The sequence below is a fragment of the Sceloporus undulatus genome, chromosome 5, assembly GCF_019175285.1.
Source record: "Sceloporus undulatus isolate JIND9_A2432 ecotype Alabama chromosome 5, SceUnd_v1.1, whole genome shotgun sequence".
Lineage (NCBI taxonomy): Eukaryota > Metazoa > Chordata > Lepidosauria > Squamata > Phrynosomatidae > Sceloporus > Sceloporus undulatus.
In genome coordinates, this window is record NC_056526.1 from 186435128 (window position 1) to 186458636 (window position 23509).

At 40.0% G+C, this 23509-nt stretch overlaps 1 protein-coding gene across 6 annotated transcripts in view; it reads right to left on the minus strand.

The window, feature by feature from the left end:
* CTNNA2 (catenin alpha 2) overlaps positions 1–23509 on the minus strand; it is a 637223-nt gene that overhangs the window by 142384 nt on the left and 471330 nt on the right. For all 6 annotated transcript variants that reach the window (XM_042467966.1, XM_042467967.1, XM_042467968.1 and 3 more), the window contains one exon: positions 11488–11640. In XM_042467966.1, coding sequence (XP_042323900.1) covers positions 11488–11640 — 153 coding nt within the window. The remainder of the gene's footprint in view (positions 1–11487; positions 11641–23509) is intronic.

A 23509-nucleotide genomic window follows, 5' to 3' on the forward strand; every position in this document is an offset into this window, starting at 1 on the left:
GACAACTGATTACTTTGGGCATCCTAAGAAACCAGTGAGAGGGAAAACAGACAGCTATCCAGACAGGCTTCATAACACCTTCTTTTCAATTTATTCATACAAAGGAATATGGACACTAGTCTTTTGGAAATGGTCTATGAGGCCCTGGAAGCAAGCTGTCCCAAAATAGCAGAGACCGACTCCATCACTGACCAACTATTGGCATGTAGCGCAAAGCATCGCTGCTATAAGCCAGGCTTTGGAATCTGCCGCTACCATAGCTACAATGTGTTTTATATGAACTGCACTTTGGATCTGTTGCAAACAACTGTGGAATAGGGATATAATTCCTTGTTAATTTCCTTCTTGAATGAAGCAACAAATAATTTTAGCAATGTTCTTCTTGCTGTAAGAAAGTTTTAGAAAACTGTGCTGTTTTAAAAGACTACTTGTAATTCAGGACTTATTCTTTGTGAAACTGCCATGTGGTTGTTTGCATAGAAAACAGCATTTGTTGGGCAGAGAACAGAGTTTACACAAAAATATTAGTTTTTGTACAGAAAATGATGTTTTCCATGCAGAAAAAGCTGTCTTCTGTGCACAACAATCACATGCCAATTTTGTGCAAAAGAAGTCCCAAGCTGCTAAGATTCTCATCAGTCCGGGATTCTTTTCATCTAGGCTTCTTGAAACTCAAGAAGCATAGTTTTGACCATTTAATATATAATTAACCCACACACACATTTTCCCTGAAATATTTTCCCACTCCAACTGTGGAAAGGTCTTTAAACAGAAACTGGATGGCCATCTGTCAGGGATGCTTTCAATGTGAGTTCCTGCATGGCAGGGATTTGGACTGGATAGCCCTTGTGGCCTCTTCCAATTCCATGATTATATGAATTGTTTGAAATAAACTGAAATAATTTTTATCAGGGATAAAAAAAAATGTGCCTTGCAGTTGTTGCACTGTAATTTCTCCCAGCTTTAGCCATTTCAGCCTCCAGAGAGGTATAATGGTAACTGCAGTCTAAGGCCACTTAGCCATAAATTCCTCATTGTTCCCTAAGGTTTACTTATGATTACACTCCTCTTCATCCTTGTGAGAAGGAAACAGTTGGGTGCCACAGAGTTCTGTGCTGGTTCTAGTGCTATTTAAACATCTTTATCAATGGCTTGGATGATGGAATAGAGGGCATCATTATCAAATTTGCAGATGGGACCAAATTAGGAGGGGTAGCTAACAGCCCAGAGGAAAGGATCAGAATTCAGAATGATCTTAACAGATTAGAGAATTAGGCCAAAACTTACAAAATGGGTTTGAATGGGGAGAAATGTAAGGTAGTATATTTTGGAAGGAAAAAAAAAAGAAATGCACAGATATAGGACAGGTGAAACCTGACTTGACAATAATGCATGTGAAGAGGATCTAGGAGTCTTAGTAGAACCACAGTATGAACAATATGAACACAATAAGGCTGCTAAGAAGACAATGCTAGTATAAGCTGCATCAATAGGAGTATAGTGTCTAGATCAAAGAAAGGAATATAGTAGTACCACTCAATTCTGCTTTGGTCAGACCTCAGTTCTAAAAAGTTATTGACAAGCTGGAGACTCTCCAGAGAGGGGCAATCAAAATGGTAAAAGGTTTGGAAACCGTGTCCTATGAGCAGCTGCTTAGGGAGGTGTGTGTGTTTAGCTTGGGGGAAAGATAGTTAAGAGGTGATAGCCCTGTTTAAATATCTGAGGAGATGTTATACTGAAGATTGAACAAGTTTTTTATTTCTCCTGCTCCAGAGATAAGGACAGACAGCAATGGATTCCAACTACCAAAAAAGAAATTCCACCTAAACAATATGAAGAACTTTCTGATGGTAAGAGCTGTTCAACAATAGAATATACAACCTCAGAGTTGTGGTGAGGTGTCCTTTGTATAGGGTTTTGTTGGGAGTGCTTTGATGGTGTATTCCTGCATGGCAGAATGGGGTTGGTTTTGATGGCCCTGGTTGTCTCCTCCATGATTCTATATCTGATATTTTGTTGAATCCATTCCAGCTCACATTCACTGTTGCACTTTATGCAAAGGCCAGTGGCCCCTTTCAGACAAAAACATGCCACATATCAATTTTATCCACATTTTAAAATCAACCTCTTTCCAAGACTCCCTTGGTTCAAGAGATCAACTAAAGACACTCCATTAAGGTTTCTCCTTCAATGGACTCAAAGGCAGATGAAAATGATTTAAGGGCAAACATCTGAACTATAGTGTGGATTGCAATGGGTTGTGTGAAATTTTAGACATAGTTCAGCTGTCACATTAGACGGTTAGGACTCCATTCTTCAATCATCTACAGAATGGTGCATTGTCAATCCTACCAGTGCAGCTATTTCAATATGATATTTTTATGTCTAATTCTGTTTTGATAAGAGGTTTGTAACTATGACTTAAAAAAAAATCATTCCTCTGTTTGCTGACTAGGTGCCTTTCTCTTTTATTTGTTCCACTGTAATTAAGGTATGACACTCTTCTTCTTCAGAAACTGCAGAAACAATGCAGTATGACACTGCTTTCACTGCCATGGCGCAGTGCTAAGGGATTTGTGCGTTGTTGTGGCACTAGAGTTCTCTAACAGCACAGGCTAAATATCTCACAAAGGTACAAATCCCAGAATTTCATATTGTTGAGCCATGGCAGTTAAAGTGGTGTCCCAATACATTATTTCTGAACTGGTAATCTACAGTGCTTCCTTGATATCTGCTGGGGTTTGGTTCCTGGAAACCCCCCCCCCCCTTGGATAACAAAAGCAGTCTCATACTGCATTGTTTCTGCAGTGCAGGTAAGACCTGCAATTCCAACTCTCCTTTGGCACCTTCCTTCCTTCCAGAAGTGCTTTCCAATATTTCCATTGCTAATCAAAGGGCATCAAAGGGCATCCCACATGCTATTCCAGGTGGTTGTGGACCAGGAAACATCAATATCTTTTTCACTTCACATCTGTGACATACATCATCTTGTGCCATGAATGACATCTTTGATGTGTTGCATCTTCTGCTATGAACAGTTAGCCTATTCACCCGCAGGGGGTCACAAATAGCTTATTAAACAGCAACTGTTTGTGGGTGGTACTTTTAATCCCTGTAAGTTCTTCTCTTATTTGTTCAGGGCATAGGAAAAGTCAAGGGATGTGGACAAAAACTTCAAGATGACTCACTGTCAACAAGATTTTCTTGAGCTGCCAAAATACCCTGTCCAGAAATCGCTGAATTCCATGAGGTTACTTGCTTCCAACATGAGAAAGAAAATGAGAAATGAAATGCTTTGTGTGTTCTTTTTTTAATGGGAGCTTTCTATCATTGATCCAAAATGTCTCTGCACAAAATGAATGTCCTTTTTTCTCTGAAACAAACCACAGAAAGAGAGAGAGATGTCTGACTGAACAAAAAGATGGAAATGAGCCTCTAGTGCTTCTACATTCTAAGAGCCCAATCAACAATTCATGCAATTTGTACAAATTTTGCCCTTGGAAATGTGAGAAAGCTTGTTCACACCAGGAAGAAATGTTATGCTCTCTTGGAGGCAAGGGTGAATTTCCTCCTTTTCTTGTGCATGTAAATGAGACAAGATAGAACATACATCTCTGTAAGACAGCAAAAGTATCTCCTGCTTCTTGAAAGGAAATCCTCTGTTACATGTGTGAAAACTGTGGTTGAGATGAGACTGCAAAGCAAGGATCTGAATAGTGCCACATGTTCTGCTCAGGTCTGGGGATACCTACCCATGGGGAAATGGGGACATGCATATCTATTTGTGCAAAGGGCCCTCTGACCTCAGCATGGAGCTTGAAATTCATTCCTAAATTCAGAGCCATGAAAACAAACTTCAGTCTTACGTGAATCTCAATAGTATTAACACCACTACATGCCAGGACAAAATTGTTAAAAGACTGGAATATATGCCTCTTCAGAAAGGCGCTTTTCTGGTACAGTGGTGCCTCGGGTTACGAAATTAATTCGTTCCGCGGCCGCTTTCGTAACCCGAAAAGCCTTCGTAAGCCGAATTGCCATAGGCGCTAATGGGGAAAAGCCGCGATTCCGTGCGAAAAAGCCGAAAAAAGCACCAAAAGTTTTTTCGTAACCCGAAAAAACATTCGTAACCCGGAACAATGATTCCCTATGGGATTTTTTCGTATCCCGAAAATTTCGTAACCTGGGTATTTCGTATCCCGAGGTACCGCTGTATCCAGAAAATGAATGTAATATAGGGCCCAAACAGACAGGGCAAAATAAAACTACTCCGGGTCACTTTGGAGGTATGCTGTTTCAATGACACATGCATCTTAAGAGGCCAGAAGCCACACCAAAGCTGCACTCCAGTCCTTAGAAGTGGAGCATGACTTTGACATGGCTTCCAGCCTCTTAGGACTCATGCATCATTTAAACAGCATAACTCCAAAGTGACTCGAAGCAGCTTTATTTTTGCCTGTCTGTTCAGGCCCATAAGTACCATACATACCTGACTATAAGTTGACCTCATAATAGGTCGAGGGTAGGTTTTAGGGCCAAAATTATGGATTTTTATATGACGAGGGTAAAATTTAGGGGCATGTGATAAAGAATCTAAAGGATAAAGCAAGGAAAACAATGCCAAAGAACTTACAAAATTCCAGCAGGCACAACTATTTATGCTCATCCTAAAGTCTGGATGGATGAGAGAATAGAGGGTGGGGTGGGTCAATGCTTCCAGGACAAATTATGCTCTTGCTTTTCACCAGGGCATGGTTCCTTTTTCAATAAGAGTTAAAGTACAGTACTTTCATTGACCCATGGATAGGTCAGCTCAGCTTTTGAGGGTCAAATTTTTGACTTAAATTTCTAGACTTGTACATGAGTATACATAGTGGACATGGACAGAATGAGAAATTGTCAGGAGCGATTGCATCATTTGCCACTGTGTCCAGTCGCAAGATGTATTATTGGTTATTATTATTATTATTATTAACCTTTATTTATGAAGCGCTGTAAATTTACACAGCACTGTACATACAATCTTTTAGTTAGATGATTCCCTGCCCTCGGGCTTACAATCTAAAAAGACATGACACAGAAGGAGAAGGGAGTGGTGGAGGGAAAGGGTAAGAGGTCCAGCAGTTCCTCTCTACCTCCGAGGCCTGGACCAAGGCAGATGGACTGAAGGGAGGGCGAGGCTTCATAATGGATGGTTAATCATTTTCCAGGGAAAATACATGCCTTTCCAAGGTCATTGAAATATGTACAGTATATACCTTGTTATTCACTGGGGTTTGGTTCAAAGATCTCCTGTGGATAACAAAATCTGTGGATGCCCTAGTACCATTAAATATAATAGAGCAAAAGAAGGCCTAGCGTGGCTGAAACGCGTTGGGCTTTTTAAACATTGAATAAACAGTTGGCCATCTTAGAGCATATGGAGCTTGTCTCCTTTCTGTTTGCTACTTGGCTACATGCTTTCAGTTCTTTATTTATACAATGAAAATGAACAAAACAAATTGAAATGCATTTCTGTGCTGAAGAAACGAATACTCTATTAATTGACCAGTCATTTCACCACTGAGGTCTAAATGGAAATCCCCCTCAGGTTGCCCAGCAACTGTATTTTTGGCAAGCATAGTGCTTGTCCTACATTTCTGCCCTGCTAGATGTATGGAAGAAAGAAATTAATGTGGGCTCTGTCACAAGAAAAAGTTCAAACATTTGAAGCCTTACAAAATTACTCTGCATCCACTTGTTTGCCTTCATATTGTAGCTATTTTCAAACTCCTTTTGTTGTGTAACTTGACAGCCTGCACACCATTTTCATTTATTGTTCACCAGGACTTTCAGAATAACTACTACATGTACAACAAACTTCTAAGGAGTTTTAGCCCTCTGAATTTTCCAGCTGCATTGTAAAGAGCGTTATGGGCAAAAGGCAACTCAAAAGCCCTGTTGCCCATCTGTGACCAGTGGTTTTCTCATGAATAGCTCCAAGACACTGCTTAAGAGTGCTGTATCAACAAGGTGTAATTTGCTCCCTCCCCAACACCTAGGTAAGATGTGACATAATTTTCAGTTAATAAAGGTCACTCACTAATTTTCAGGTCAAATATTAAAGGCTAGCTACTCTTCTATGTTTCTGTGTTTCATTCTTTGAATTCAGCTTGATCAAAGTGGTACATCAGCATCAGACAAGCCAAATAGAGGCAACTCCACTACCTGAAAAATCTGTGATGTTGCAACTAATCAACTACTCAATATGAAGTATTACTGACCATCTATGAACACTAAACATACTAGTCAGATTGCACACACACACACACAAAACTGGCTGCTACAACTCAGACTGAGATTTTACTTGATGTCTGGCTAGGTAACACTAGAGTTATAAATCTTTTCAACCACTTTGCAACTACAGTCCACCCGCATCATACGTGGGTGCATTATATGCTGCTTTCAGATTATGCTGAAAGCAGCACCAGAAGAAGTGGTGGTGCACACCACAAGAATCAATGGCGTGTGTGCCGATGGCACACACGAACTGCCACTGCCCCACACCACTGCGAGCACGAGGCCCATTACTTGTAATGGGGCTTGAGCATACGCGCTTTCTTTTATGTGGGGGGTGTCCCAAAATGGATCCCCCACATAAAAGAAGAGTGCATTGTATTTACAAAGTTAAGGCAAAGCATAGAAGCCTGGAGGATTGCAAGGCACTGACTGTCCTTGCATTTAGGAAATATATACACATCTCTTTGGGAGTGGGAGTTAGATGTGTGAATTCTCTGAAAACCCACCTGACCTTTAGTCTGAGTTACACCTTGTCTCAACAATAACAATCCTGGTCTAAGCATAGTGTGAAACTCACAATTAGGTAAAAATATTCCCCTTTGACAAGGTTGTCAAGTCAGTCCGACTGTACGGGGCTGTGCTAATCTCTGTTACTAAGCTAAAGAGCCAGCATTGTCAAAGACTAGTCTGTGAGCCACGTGGCCAGCATGACTGCACAGAACACTGTTTACCTTCCCACCAAAGTGGTACCTATTTATCTACTTGCATTTGTGTGCTTTCGAATTGCTAGAGACTAGTGATGGGAGCTCACCCCATCATGCGGTACCTGGGCCTTGAACTGCAACCTGCCGATCTTACAATCAACAGAGTCAGCACCTTAACCGCTGAGCCACCGCGTATCATACAATCACGTAGCAACCAATATATAATGCTACTTTCTACTATTAGTAGTATGTCTTAGTACATACACCTGTAGCTTATATTGACCATTGTACTAGTCACATGATTACAGAGTAGAATTATTGTTATTGCTGAGTTGCCTTGTTGCTTAGCATAGTCCATTATATATTGCCTCACCAACTGTTGGCAGTAATGGCAGAAAACAATATGGCAGAAAACATGCAGTGGGGTTGGCAGCTGCTCCTGTAACCACATAAGCTCAGGTATGATGGCAGTGCCTGCATTTCTGACACCACAGTGTATGTCAGTATTACTGAAAAAGTACTACACCAGGAGTTTATGCAGATGGGTTCTACTAAACATGTTTTGTGCATACATCTTTAGGCTGAGATCCTGAAAGCACTTCATTTCTCCCTTCCACATACTTTCTAGCCTGAAAAGAAACCCATCACATTTTTTATTTACTATAAGTGGAGCTTAGACATAAAAGGACAATTCATGCCAACAGAAAGCCACTTCTCTTTCCCCACATTCTCTTTTTAATACTGCATTAACTATTTTGAAGAGACAGTTTAATAATTACCCAATGTGCTTTCTAATCCATTCGTGTCAGCTACAGTGCACTGGAACATCTATTTGGCTCTGTGCCTGGTACAGACAGCCACCCTGCTGTATTGCTCAGCTGGCAAAGTTTTAAGTGAAATCTACTTGTGGATGCTGGAGACATTATTGACAAGACACAGGAAATATAGGTTAGCCCTCAATTGCCTGGATGGCATTCAATCTTATGGCGCAATACAGGACTAAATTGGGCAAGTAAATAGATTTTAACTAATCAAGACAAATGTTAACCTGAGACATTTCTATTCTTGAATAGTCAAAATCTCCCCCCCCCCTCTCCTTGCACACAATGATACTGTGCACACATGAAATTTGGAGGCAGTATCATAACAATTTCAATGGATCCTGGTGCTTAAAGCAGAGCTTGAACTGAACTCATTGACTAATCAATTAAGCTGTTAATTCAGTAAATCTTTTGAGTGATTTCACATAAATTTCTGGATTCTCCAATTCATTTTAACAGAAGTGAAAAAATATGCTTTTAATGAATTAGTTCATTAGAATTTGTAAGGGAAAGAACCTTTTCTTGTGTCACATTAATTAAAACAGAAAGGGCTAGATCCTCATGAGAATAAGTATTAGGGTTGGCGGAAATGCATCATGTCTCCTTGTTAAGCAGACTAATCTTCCTGCTTTCTTTGGAAGACAGGAAGGAGGAAGGAAGGAGATGGAGGGAGAGTGAGAGAGAAAATAAAACATCTTTCTGGAGCACAAAAGCAACTAAGCTTTGGACAAAAATGGGAAAAAATGGGAAAGGGGGGAGGGGAGTCCTTAGGCTGCTGCCAGATTGCAGAATGAATGTAGTTTGACACCTCTAACTGTCATGCCTCCATCCTATGGACTCCTGAGATTTGTAGTTTGTTGTGACATTCAAACCCTTTAACAAAGAATAACAAAACTACAAATTCCAGAATTAAGTAGCTTTAAGCCATGGCAGTTAAAGCAGTGTCAAACTGCAATAATTCTGCAGTGTAAATGCAACCTTGGAATAGAATGGGAGTAGAGTGGAGAGTGATTTGCTTATTTAGAAGTAGAACAAGGCCATGAAGCAACCAAGGCCCTTTCAAAATGGATAGAATGGGCCTGGGTGTTCATTACGACTCTCTTCAGTAACTTCTCCCCCTTTACCAATAATGTTCTGGAAATTTATATATAATATTTGAGCCCTTTGCTTTGAGAATGAACTTTGAGCCCTGAAGGCTGAATGACAAGGCCTATATAAAGGGAAAACGGAGTCTGTCTAGGGATGGGGGTACATTATGACTCCTTTCAGGAAATGTTCTCCCTTTACTGATTATATTCTGGGCTGATTTCTATTGTAAATGATTGTACAATATACAATTAGTATAAAATATTATTTGAAATGAGGTACAATGAACCCCCTATCAGTTCTTTAATGTATAACTTGCATACTACTAGGCTTTTAGTTAATTAAGTGAAAAGTTTTTCTCAAAACCATTACCCATTTCTTTTAATCTTGGCTTCTGCCTTTCTCTCTCTCCCCATTCTTCTCATTCTGCTTCCTGGTCACTTCCCCTTTGCTTACTCATTCTTCTTAACCTACACCCCTTTAATTATACAGTTATGGTAAGATGGGTGCAGAGAAGATTGCATTTATTAGATGGCAGACCATTAAAACTGAAGATACTACAGACTGCACTTGTGATCCCTGGCTTCTGCATGCGATAGTTGTGCTCTTTCATTAATAATTATAGACCACATTTCTTAATTGGGAATGCGGAAGTAGTAAAGATACAATGATTCAGTTGTGCAGAAATTTCAAATTAGGAGTTATCCTCTTGATTCACTGAATTAAGATCTTTGTAGCTATCCATTCACTGGAAGAGGATGTTGGTCTCTGAGCCACTGGCTGCTGATCCCTTGCAAGCTTTCAGGGGGAATAAAGTACCAATGGTATTGAATGGACTCAAAGAATAACTGGAAAACAACAATTGCTGGATCCCCGACATCAGATATCCCAAGAAGACCTCCTGTAATTGAAATTAATGTGTAGCAATTTACCTTTAACAAACAAAGCATTTGAAGAATGAGTGAAGTGTACATGTTGGTGGAGGTGGTAAAAAATGAGAGCTGTAAGATATGTGACAAATTGAATGGAATTCTATATATTGTTTCTTTTATTAATTAAAAAACAAAATACAAATTGAAGAGGTTGTAAAATGAAACCACATGTTTCCCCAGCCCAACAGTTCCCAAACTTGCTCAGCTCCCAACACTGCCAGGCAACAATCACAGTGTGTGCTTTGTATTCCATGTGAAGAAAAAGTCCATGTTGGAGGCAGACGGCTTTAAAAGGAAGAAGAGAGACCCTTTGAAGAAAGAAGTAACAAAATGTGCTTCCCTAAAGTCAACAGTGACAATCTCCATGTCATTTTCTGCCAATCCCACGGTGTGACCACACACTAAGATCTTTATTAACAAGATAGTTAACCTGCTGAATTAACCCAGTTCAATTGTTACATGTTTGGGCAATGGAATTAATTTTAAAATTTCTAAGTTAAGAGGAATAAAAGGGCTCAACTGAGACCAGGTGCACACTTAGTATTTTCAAGGTGCTGCACTGTCTGGATTGTGTGGTTGTCAAACCATTTTGTCCTTTATGGCCTCACCACTTGTGGGCTATTGCAACTGGCAGGATTACAACACTGCCCAAACCATTGGATCAGAAATAGTTATCTGTACCAGTCACAGAGCATCTGTTTTGCATGCAGAATGTCTCAGGTGCTATCCTTGTTATCTCAGATTTCAAAAGCTTTCTTGCTGCAGGTTCATTCCACCTCTGTAACAACAGTTGGCCTTTACTAGGGATGCTGAAGATACAGCCTGGAATGGATGTGCCCTTGAAACCCTGGACAGTCATTTACAATTAGAAGAGAAGGTATTGGAAGACTTGATTCAATAGCCAATGAACTCAGACTAAAACTAATTTCATGTGAAAAGACAGCTTTCTCTTTACTTCTTTTAAATTTCTTTTCCATTCTCTAGCTGGTGCTGGCAAGTCTAGGGAAATGGCCCAGTCCCTGGTTTCTAACATGAAATGGAAGGAGTACATAGTGAAGGAGGTATGACAGCAACCTTCCAAACACACCAATGCCAGATTGTAAAATTACTTACCTCTCTCACCTCGTCAATTGACAGTCTTTTTAGTCTGATTTTGTTATAACAGCTATAGTTGCTTCACAAAAAGACCCAGTTTCTTTTTAAAAAAGCATCAACACTGCTACACATACATTTGTATGATGTTCCTAACATTACTACCTGCTGCCCATATATTTCAAGCCCTTAACATGAAGCTGTTGTCCTACACATGACCACTTAGAGATAAGGCCCACTGAGTTAAATGGGACTTACTCTAAGGTACATGATATTAAAGGTATACTTTAGACTTCTCACACATATTCTCTTCTGCAGTGAGAAAATATCTTTTGAATCATCATGATGGCTTATTCAGGAAAATAACAGGAAAATAAACTGCTTCAAAACATTTTGTAAGTTGGGCACTTTTTTTCCTGGGGAAAAAAAAATTCCTGAAGTGTGAAAAAAACATTTATCAAAAGACTCCTAATCTCACCTAGCTTTTGAAATTCCTTATGTTTCCACACCAAAATGAAATCCGCAAAGACATACACCCATAGCATGAATAAGACTCCAGTGTAAATAACTTACCTCGACTAACTTGTTAGCATGTTCGCGGAACACTTGAGCATATTCTTTCACTTCTTTCTCATTACCACTCTTGGCTGCTTCAATGAGAACCAGTAATGGAACATTGGTTTCAAGGAAGGAATCAGATATGTGATCCATCACTGCTTTCCGGAGCTGTGATAAAAGAAAACAGAGAGCGGTAAGTGACTGAGCATTTATCTATACACACTGCTGACAGCACTGATCTACCATTATAAATACATTTTTCATTAGAAATACATACACCAATCCTTAACAGCCTATAGGAAGAATGGATTTTAAGTCCTTCATCCATATTATTCAGAAAAGTAATAATATAATAGTTTTTGGGGGGTTTTTCGGGCTATGTGTCCATGTTCTAGAAGAGTTTATTCCTGACGTTTCGACAGCACCTGTGGCTGGCATCTTCAGAGTAACTTCTCTGAAGATGCCAGCCACAGATGCTGGCGAAACATCAGGAATAAACTCTTCTAGAACATGGACACATAGCCCCCAAATCCACAAATAACTATGGATGCCGGCCATGAAAGCCTTCGACTTCACAATAAAGTAATAATAAAAAATAAAAATAAAAATCTAAGTACCTGATTGATTATTTATTTATTCATTTAAATATTATTTATTTTATTTTTATCCCGCATTCCTCCCAAAATGGGACCCAAGGCAATGAACATATATAAAACATAACAGTTAAAATTGTACAATTAAAATCATAAAAATATAAAAATTACAAATATAAAATTTTAAAACATACAAAGTTAAAATTAATCTGTACCAAACTTCTTCAGACTGGGGGAAAAATCATTTTAATAACTCATTCACTGAACTCATACAAATCTATCTGAACAGCCACAAAATACTCAGGATAGTTAGGAAGAGACACAAAAAAATAAAATATTATACAATGCATAAATGAAATGCTTAGCACATAGTAAACAGTGAATACCAATCGTTTTTATGGTAAACTTTAACTTGGCTATCAAACACAACTCAAGACATGTTGGCCGTACATTTATTGGCTTGACTAGATGTATGCCTTGGAACTGGGCTATCTAAAAGACCATGTTCTTATGTGAGCCTGCCTGGACCTTGAGATCTTTCTTGGTACTCCCACCCTTGCAGGTATATCTGGTAGGGTATAAAAGACGGTCTTCTCAGTGGTTGTTTGTGGGTTATGAAATTTCCTTCCAACAGTGGCTAGGTTACACATCCTTCCCATTGTTCTTCTGATGTCAAGCAAAGACTTTTATTTCATGGACATTCACCAATTTACTAGGGGCTGAGGAAAGATCTTTCAATGGATTCTTGCTGTAAAACAATTGCAGTTTTATACCTAACATAATGACTATTTGTATATTTTATATATCCATACCATATGTTTATCCATTTTTATCTGTACTGGGTTTATTCTTTCTCTGAGTTTTACCTTGCATTCTCACTTTGGGAGAAAGTTAGGATGGAAACAAAGAAATAAATATTTGGTATGGGATACCTGCCTTTTCGGACATTGGGTTGACTAGGTGACTTCATTTTTTTATTTTACGGTACCATTGATGCATATGACACTTGAAATGCAATCATAAAATGTATCTCAGCCACAAAAATCTTCTCATCTAAATTTCTACAGAGAGAGGCAGAACTCAAGGAAGAAGAATGAAGGCAGAGACAGAGATAAGAACAAATGAGTGCAATCTGATGGAAGTAGAGGATTCATTGGGTTATCTTCCATTGCTATTATTCTATGAAGCAAGACAAGGAAACAAAGGAAGCAGAGAGTGCCAAGGAAAAGAAAGAGAATAAGGGATAAATGAGGAATGAGCAGAAAGTCTTTCTGTGTAAGAACTAGAGGTCTGCATTTGAAGAAAATCATTAGGGATTTTTCTTCTACACTAAAGAACTCAGTCAAAGCATGCTTTCCCTGATCTGGCATAAACGGTGATTAACATCCAAAAAGTTATCACTGAAGTCTGTGTATGCTGGCTCTCTAGGCTTTCTTTGGTGGATTACCTTAACTGACCTCCAATCTGACCAAAAGATATATGACTTAACTAGACTAATTTCTTGTTACACCCGCAGGCTAGATTGCTCCAAACCCATTGACTCTGAGTGCACTGTTTTTCATTTTTAATAGCAACAACACCCCCCAAACCTTAAGGAAATATGTGAAGCCATGACTGTTACATGATCAGAAAACGATTGCTATCCCAAGAATGAATTATTCATAGTTTCAGTCATCTTTCTGGTTCCTTTAAAAAACCAGGCAAAGCTTGACTCTAATGTGTGCTTTCAAGAGTGACAGAGGAGAGGATTGTGCTATTGTTTTCAAGTGATATTTTGGCTAGCTCTTTCTTTCTTTAAAAGAATTCCTTATGTGTGTATATGTGTGTATATATATTAATTACACACATGCAATTTTTGATAGGAATACAACCCTTTATTCATTTAACAGAAATTTGGACAGTTTCTGTGTCATATAGTTGGGAGAGATAAAGGTAAGATTACTAAAATAATGAATAATAAATCATTGTCCCTCCTCCATGTACATTGTTTTTTTCTTTGAAATGTCTAAAATAAAGTAAAATATGCATGGAATACAACCAAACATGTTACAAGGCAATGACTCTAATCTCTTAAAGTGTATTCTAGAAAGGATTTATGCTCATGCGACACACATATAATCAGAGACACTGGGTTCCAAGGGAAACCGGTATCGGAAAAACTCTAAAATCAGTGTAACACTGGTCTCACCAAAAGACCAAATGGGAGATCCTGTGTTGTTGTTTTTAAACCATATTGTATATTTTTACCATATATCCTCCAATTTGCATTTTAGTGTTTCCATTTTTCAAATTATGATTAAAAAAGAAGTGCAGTCTGGTTCAGTATATAGACATTCACTGAGAAACACTCTTCTTCCCAACAACTAGAGTTCCTAAATTTTTGGACAGTTCTGGGCACTTAGTCTTCAGATAAATGATCTCGGTTAGTGCAAGCACACTGAGAATACATTAATTCTGTAACTGTCCCCTCTTTGCTAAGCAGAAATTACTATGTACCTAAGGTACAGCTAGGCTGCTTCACACAGATGTGCTCTTTACATGAATCAGTGAAGCCATATGGCTTATCTGCATGTAGATGTCCCTGTTCCTAAGGAGCAATAGTTCTTTAAGGTATTATTATTAGGATTAGGGTTATACAGACTACAGAAATGGAGATACGGATTCAAACAAATAGCAACTGCCAAGCAATACCATAGCCAGTGCATAGGTAGATGAACCATCAAGACTCAAATTTGCAGTGTCCCTTGAATTGTTGTTATGTGCTTTCAAGTTGTCTCTGACTCATGGTGACCCCAAAGGAAAACTATCATGGATTTGTTCAGAGTGGGTTTATCTTTGCTTCTTCTGAGGCTGAGAGAGTGTGATTTGTCCAAGGTCACTCAGAGGATTTCCATGGCCAAGTGGTGATTTGAATCCTGTTCACCACAGTCATCATCCAATGCTCAAACCACTACACCATGCTGGCTCTCTGATTTTTGACTATAACCTGGATTTGATGGTCAATAGGCATTACAACAGTTATGGTGCACTAAGCTCTTGGAAATCGTGTGCTCCCAGTATCCAGCCCATTTAAAAATCTTTCTGCAGGTGTTTTACATTTCTGCTATGACAGAGTTGGAACTGAGAGAGTGAATAGAAACCACAATGGTTACCACACAAAGAGGTAGGCAGGGATTTTAACCAAAGCAATAGCACAGTTCTGGAACTTTCTAGAGATGCACTGGACATTTGCATGTAGCTCATATGAAAGAATTCAAGATAAACACTCAAAGAACAGCAGTTACAGGCAAGTGACTTGTTCTCATGTCTCATGATAATATTAATTGTACCTTTATACTGTGCAATTATGTTCATAGCATTACACTATAATCTTAAGCACAGCATTGAAACAATTAAAAAAACATTTAAAACACAATAAAAGGGATAAAAGCACAGCCTTATTAAATGTCTTTTATGCTCCATGAATATGAGCCAAAAGTCTGTTAAATAAAAATCCTTTTGCCTGCAGGTGGAAAGAGAGGAAAGGGGACACAACAAGTCTCCTGTGGAAGAAGGAGTTTCCACAAACTGGGAGCAGCCACTGAGAAGACTCTCAGTGTATTGTCTGCACTGGCTAGGATTCTCCAGGATCAGCCCAGAACATCCTGGCCCCACAGCTGCCCAGATATGCCCCCATTTCCTTGGCCTCTGTTTCTGTGTCAATGGGAATCCTGCTGGGCCACCTGGCATGTCTGCTGTTGCCACTGGTTTCTCAATTTTGAAGTCAGAATGAGGGGTCCAACAACAGTCACATGTTGGATTCTGACCTCAGAATCAGCAACTTACTGCAACAGTGAGTGAGCAGGGCAGCCCAGTGGGATGCCCATACAGACAGCTGCCATGGCATGCAAGAGGTAAAAAAGTTTTAAAAATTAATTGTATCCTTGTTATGTCCTAACTTTGGTGCAGGACATGCTAGATGTCATACAGACATGACTTGGGCCGTGAGTCATCTGGACAGCAATAGGATTTACATTTCTATACTGATTATCTGTGAATTTAACACTTTCTAAGCAGCTTACAGTCTGTAAGCCAATTGTCCCACCAGGCTGGGAACTCAATTTTGCTAACCTATGAAAGGATAGAAAGTGAGTCAACTTTGGAGCCCTGGGATCAAATATACAACTTAGAACTTTATCACACAGGCCCTGGAACAGGCCTGTCATGTTCTAAAAGGGATTGTGATGGGGACAATAGGCAGCAAAAAAGCATTTTACTGCACAGTGAGACTGCTGCCACCACTGCTAGACATTTCCATCACATTCCGGATGTGTTCTCCAGCCAGGGACAATCCTTAAATGGCCATACTTCCAGCTGCCCTACATGAGTAGAGCCAGCTGTTCCTGCAGCTCAGGCCTAATCCTGCAAAGTCTTTGACAACAGAACTTCAGCAGCCAGAAATCCTATCCTACAATGACTTACACAGGCTGGCCCCTATAACTGTATAGGACTTCAAAAATCATAACCAGCACTCTGAAATGTACCCGGAAATGGATTAATCACCAGCTAAGCTGTATCAACAAAGGAGTTTTGAGTTTCCTGTAACCAGGACCAGTCAGCAGCCTGACCACACCATTTTTGACCAACTGAAATTATCAGGATCCAATTCCAAGGTAGTCCACATAAAGTATGCTATGGTAATCCAAGTGGGATGTAAAGCACGGGATGTGTTACTAGGGCTAGATCTGTTATCTTAAGGAAATGCCACAGCTGGTACACTCATTTTACTCATAGCTACTGTCAAAACCTGAGCATCCAGGCTCAAATCTGAGTCTAGCAGTATGACCAGGTTGCAAATCTGAGATTGTAGATGGGAACTCCATCCAGAAAAGCTGAACCCTTATTCCCTGATCTGTCTTTTGAGTGACACAAAATGGAAGATCATTAAAGGTATGCATCATTTCATGGAAAATCATTTGGGATCACACCATTTGAGATCACACCGTTTTGGATCACAGAAAAGATATAGATCTAAAATTAAGTCATGTGTGTGAAGGCTAGCTTTTTGAACTATGTGAATAGATAAATAAACAAATACACTCTTAATTATGAGAAACACTAAAATACACAAGTTAACAGACCTTTGGGCCATTCTTTCTTTCATGGTCCCATTTTCCTTTCACTCATCTTAACAGATTAACCCTATTTTCATTTAAAGAATTTTAAAAAAGAACTTTTAGGCAAATAAGCATTGTAATCTCTTTTGGAACTGACTTTTTGGATTGCCCTTGTATGCACATTGAAAGGTATGGTTAACAGCTTTTACATATGTAATGGGATACCAAAAATTTAGCAATCCATCAACAATAGCCTATAAGGAATGGCTTGACAAAATCATTTGTTAAATGTGACAGGAGTGTGAACATAAGGCGTTCTTCTAATAGCTTGAACGGATGCATGACAAGGGAATATTAATTGTCACAGACAAGATATTCAAAGGTATTAGCTCAGCAGAACCAGGCTATTTTATCCAATTAGAGTCATTCATCAATGTAAATAACTGTTGGAAAGCTCATCCTATCCCCCACCCATACCCTGGTATTGCAACAGAAACTGGGATCTATTCATGACTCTTTCATAAAATTAGCAATGCTAATCTTTAACAAGAAGAAAATGAGAAGGGTACCAGAGGCATTTTAAACTTATTTTGGCAAGAGCTATATCAGATTGGAGCATAATTTTAAAATAGTAGATGTGAGACGTATATATCTATCACCTTCCCACAAAGCAACTGTTCCTTTTCTAGAATCTGCTAGAGAACTACATAAAGGTTGTAAGCCACAAAAGTCGATCGCATTAGTGATAAGAAGACGTTCCATGAAGTATAGCCCATCCATCAGGTGCATGGAAGGTTGTCAAGAATTTCAGGTCTCATCAAGAGTGAACATGGTTGGGAGAACTGGACTTGAGAGAGTAAGGTCAGAAGGAAATTACTTGCAGAATTTACTGAGAGCAATTATTGTTTTTGTTATGACAGATTACCCCAGAGTGAAGGATCAGAATTCAAAATAACAGATTAAAGAGTTGGGCCAAAACTAACAAAATGAATTTAAACTGGGAGAAAGGTAAGGCAATGCAATTATGCAGGAAAAAACTGAAAGGCTCAGATATAGGATGTAGCGGGGCATCTGGATTGACAACAGTACATGCAAAAGGGATCTGTGATTTTATTAGACCTCAAGAGGGCCTTGAGGCAGAATGTGATACAACAGCTCAAAAAGCCAATATGATCCTAGGGGGCATCAATAGGAGTGCAGATCAACCATAAAAGGATTTTAACAGAGATCTTTTATTCCCAGTAATACTGGATGTACAACAGTTTCTTTGCATACCCACATGGTCTTATCTCCAGCTCACTCAGGAATTAGGACATGCCAGAGGAGTACATTTGGTATCCTATGGTGTTTTTAGTGGCTCTGTTTGGTTGTTGTGAGCAAGGGTGCCTTTAATTCAAATTTCACAACAGTCATGGACTCATGAGGTGGATGTGTGCAAGCCACTGTTTGCTAAACATAAGCCCCTTTCCCATTCCCTTCCTTTTCACATGGGGATAATAATATTGATCTACCTTACACGATCGTTGAAAGGATTATGGAGTGAATGTAGGTAAACTCTTGAAACCTCTTACATAAATGCTAGGAATTATTACTACCACTATTATTAAGTGCAAATAGCATGTAATATTGATTCACATCTGCTATGCTCCAATCCTTTTTTCAGTCCTCCAAAACTAAACACTTTTAAAAAGAGAGAGGTGATGAAGAGCTTGCCTTTGAAAGAAGACCTAGAAAAGGATGGCAGCGGGGGTAAAACACTTTAGTTTTTTAGGGGCCCAAGTGACCAAGGATGCATCTACAATGTAGAAATAATGCAGTTTGATACCACTTTAAGTGCTGTAGCTCCTTCCTATGGAAGCCTGGGATTTAGATTTGTAATTTCACAAGATCTTTAGCCTTCTCTCGAAAGAGTGCCAATGCCTCACAAAAATACAAATCCTCAGTATTCTTTAGAATGGAGCCATGGCAGTGAAACTGATGTCAAACAGCATTATTCACAGAGTGTGGATGCACCCAAAGTGGGCATTCAGGCTTTACCAACCATCCTACCACATGTGTGTGTGTGTAAAAAATATACCCACATATCTGAGAACAACAACAAACACACCATAGCATGAGGACATCTTTTTTGCATATTTATTCACCTTAGATTATGGAGATAAGAAGGGGGTGAGTGGGGAAAAGCTCTATCTCTTTCTCCCTTTGCCAGACTAGAGCACATTTTTTTCATTCCTTAGCCACAATTTCTAATTGCTTACAAAAAGGTTAAACTGTTCTTTGGTATGACATTTTTTCACTGTTGCATGATTATTTCTCCTTGCACATATTTATGAAGAAGAGGGAAGGGGGAAAAAAAGGGGGGGGGGGCGAGAGAGATGCCAATTTTCAAAGTACAGTCATGAAAGGAATTAAATGGCCTAATGCTGACATGAGAAGGTAATGTCGCAGCGGGAGACCAATAGCTCTCCCTGATTGTTAAACTTTTACCAAGTGTCTGGCACGCAACAGAGCTCGCCAGTAACAAAAGTTTACTGAACCTGATTTTTTTTAACTTTTTTCTTTTTTGGCAATAGAGGCAAATAGCATTGCATTCAACGTTTCCCTGCTTAGTGTGTGGAATCTCAAGAGTCATTGACAACCCTATTACTTGTTGCCATTGTGTGGGCGCAATCAAATATTGATTGGCATGAAAACAAGCGAACCTTTCAGCTGCAACTTAATCACACCTGGAGATAGAAATGGCACCTTCAAGTTGGATCGGCGGTTGGCAGCAAAGGGGGGTGTACAGGAGCTGGGCTTGCAAAATACAGCAACTACTGTTCAGACAGTGTGCGTGTAGGGGTACAGACAGTCCATTTTGCTTTGGATGCTGAAAAGATACACAGTTTATTCATGGCATTTCTTGCCTGAAACTGAAGAACCCAAGCTTAGCTAGCCCACGGACAGGACTCATAATTGAAACCAGAGGAAACCTGGACTAATTATTTCAGGTAGAATGCATCTCAAGCCAAAGTGACATTTAAGGCAAAATTGGCAATTGAGGGATGATTAAGTACCTCCTGTTCTACTTTGACATTGTTCTGTATGTTGGACATGTGGCATCCTATAATAATGCCACTCTGTTCTGCTTTGGTCAGGCCTCACCTGGAATCCTGTGTCTAGTTGTGGGCACCAAAGTTCAAAAAGGACATTGAGAAACTGGAGCGTTTCCAAAGGAGGGCAACTAAAATGGTGAAAGGCCTGGAAACCATGCCCTATGAGGATCGACTTAGGGAGCTAGATATGTTTAGCCTGGAGAAGAGAAGGCTAAGAGATGATATGATAGCCTTGATTAAATATTTAAAGGGATGTCATATTGAGGAGGGAGCAAGCTTGTTTTCTGCTACTCCAGAGAATAGGACTTGGAACAATGTATGCAAGCTACAGGAAAAGAGATTCCACCTCAACATTAGGAGGAACTTCCTGACAGTAAGGGCTGTGGTGGAGTCTCCTTCTTTGGAGGTCTTTAAACAGAAACTGGATGGCCATCTGTTGAAGTGCTTTGATTGAGAGTTCCTGCATGGCAGGGGGTTGGACTGGATGGCCCTTGTGGTCTCTTCCAACTCTGTGGTTCTATGATTTTATCCTGTTCTCATTTTTAATGGCAGAATTCATAAAATGGATGCATCCGGACCTCACCATAGTTTCCCTATGCTGCACTCATTCCATGTTATTTATATGTTGGTTCATTCTATTCTACCCAGCTCAGACCTCATGTGGAATAATGTCTCCAGTTCTGGGCACCACAATTCAAGAAGGATGTAGACAAGCTGGAGCGTGTCCAGAGGAGGACGACCAAACGTAGCACATTCATGCAACTGACAACTGTATTGGAGCTGCAATAGTCACAGCTTGTTTATCCAGAGCCTTGGAACAACACAAGGTATGTATCTATACAATTGCCAGTCCATTCACTGGTTAAAACCACGAGATACAAGGAAATGGGATCTATATGAATGCCAACAGCTGTGTTTCTCCCTTTCCATCAGGGAGCAAGGCAGGAACAGTCCCCAAGCTGGGCACCTCCAACAGTTCTTACAATAGGGGTTAGCGTAGTGTGACCCATGGACCACATTTGGACCCTGGCTCTGTTACCTCTGAAGCCCCCCAAGCCCCAGCCCCTCCCCCATTAAAATAATAATGCAATTGTCAGACGTTTGTTCCAAACATGCAGAAAAACCCAAGGATCCAAAAACATGCCTTCTCCTATCTTGGGATGTGTAATTTGCTATGGCAATAGAGCACTGATGGAGAAAGCTAAATATCTCACAAAACTACAAGTTCCACAATTCCAAACATTGAGCCATTGAAGAGTAAGTGGTGTCAAACTGCATTATTTCTGCAGTGCAGATGTAGCCTAAGAATTCTAAATGCTTCTCTCTACATTGTAAACCCCACGGTTCCATGGGCTGTAGCCATGGCAATTAAAATGGAATGATAATACAGTCCTCCCTTCCCTTATGCAGGGATCCATTCCTGATCCTTCCGCGTAAAGGAAAAAATGCGGATGCTCAAGCCCCATTCAAATGAATGGGGCTCATGCCCACGGAGGCACAGCAGTGGCGCGTGGGGCGCACGCCGCAGGAGCGCGCACCATTGTTTCCTTCCAACATGTGCCTCTCTCACCTCCGTCATGGCTTCCAGCATATGCTGGAATCCACGTAAAACGCGTCCGTGTATAACGCGAATGCACTGTACTCTACTTTTGTAGTGTGAAAGAGCTTTTGAAGGCTCCCTACCAAACACTCTCTCTCTCTCCCTCTCTCTCTCTCTCTCTGCCTCGTGTCTGAAGCTGGCAGTCAATGTTCACAAATATCTCGGGGTACAGTATCTTCTAACAGAACAATTGTGTTTTATTTTCTCAAGAGGGAGACCTTTTGAGACCCAAAAACCCTTTGGACCAAATTCAGCTCTGAGTCCCAAAAAGACTGTGTGTGTGTTGTGGGCTTTCAAGTCATTTCCAGCTTATGGTGACCCTAAAGCAAACCTATCATGGGGTTTCCTTGGCAAGGGTTATTCAAATGAGGATTGCCATTGCCATTGCCTTCCCCTGTGGTTGAGAGCATGTGGCTTTCCCAAGGTCACACAATGGGTTTCGTGGCTGAGCAGAGAGTATGACCCAGGATCTCCAGAGTCATAGTCTGACACTGAAACCACTATGCCATGCAGAATAGACCCAGTGAATTAGTGGCACTTACAGAAGTGTTCATGTCCCATTGATTCAAATGGCTCAAGTATTGGAATCAACACTTAGATTTATGCTTTAGCTCTTGTTCTTTCTAGGTAACAGTCCTTGGAAATAAAAGACATTCACTGCCATGCAGGCTTATGATTAAATATGAGCAAAACAGATATTGACAATATAGCCCCAAGAGCTCATTACGGCATGCACTTGTGATCCTCAGCTTCAGCACTGAAGCTGCTAAACACAACACAGACCCCATCTTTCTGATGGCAGTTCACTGCTTGTTTCATAATCTCTCTTTGCTGGGAACCAGATAACAATTAATTAATTTCATATAGGTCAATGAGGAGATTGGCAGATGGGAGAAAAGAGCTTGTTATTACTGATTTCATAAAGCCAGATACCAAGGACAGGGTTTGGATGCAGCAGAAAAACAAGGTTTTATCTAAGCAGGGGAAAGATTAAACTCAATAGCCATGATTTTCCTGAAGCATAGTGGCTGGAGAACATAACAAAATGCCATCATACAATATTTGATGAGAGACAATGAAGATGAAGGAGAACCAAACAATTATTTTATTTTAAGACTTGGATAAACATTTGGTTCTTACATGGTTAAGACATGAAGAAACTGTATTGATGGAAGTGGTAGGGGGAAATTCAGCAGATGATGGACCTGTGGTGTTGTACTGTAACTCCCACCATTCCTCTCCACTGCCTATTCTGGGAGTTGCAGTCCATCAGCATTTGGAGGCCACAGGGTTCCCACACCTGCTATACTCCCATATCATTTGTGTCCTATTTTGCTACCAAGGATGCTGTCAAATTTCAGAATTTAACTGTCATGGCTCCATCCTATGCAATCCTGGGATTTGTAGTTCGTTGTGCCATCCAAGCTCTCTGACAGAGAAAGTGAAATATTGCACAAAATCCCAGTATTCCATAGCACTGATTCATGGCAATTAAAGTGGTGTCAAACTACGTTGACTTTGCAGTGTAGATGGAGGCATGCAGCCCATGTCACAATAATCTGCAAAGCAGTCACCAGCACTGCAAAGCCAGAAGCACAAACCACAAAAGTAACTATTTACAAATAACCATTTGTTTGCAATTAATTTCTTTAT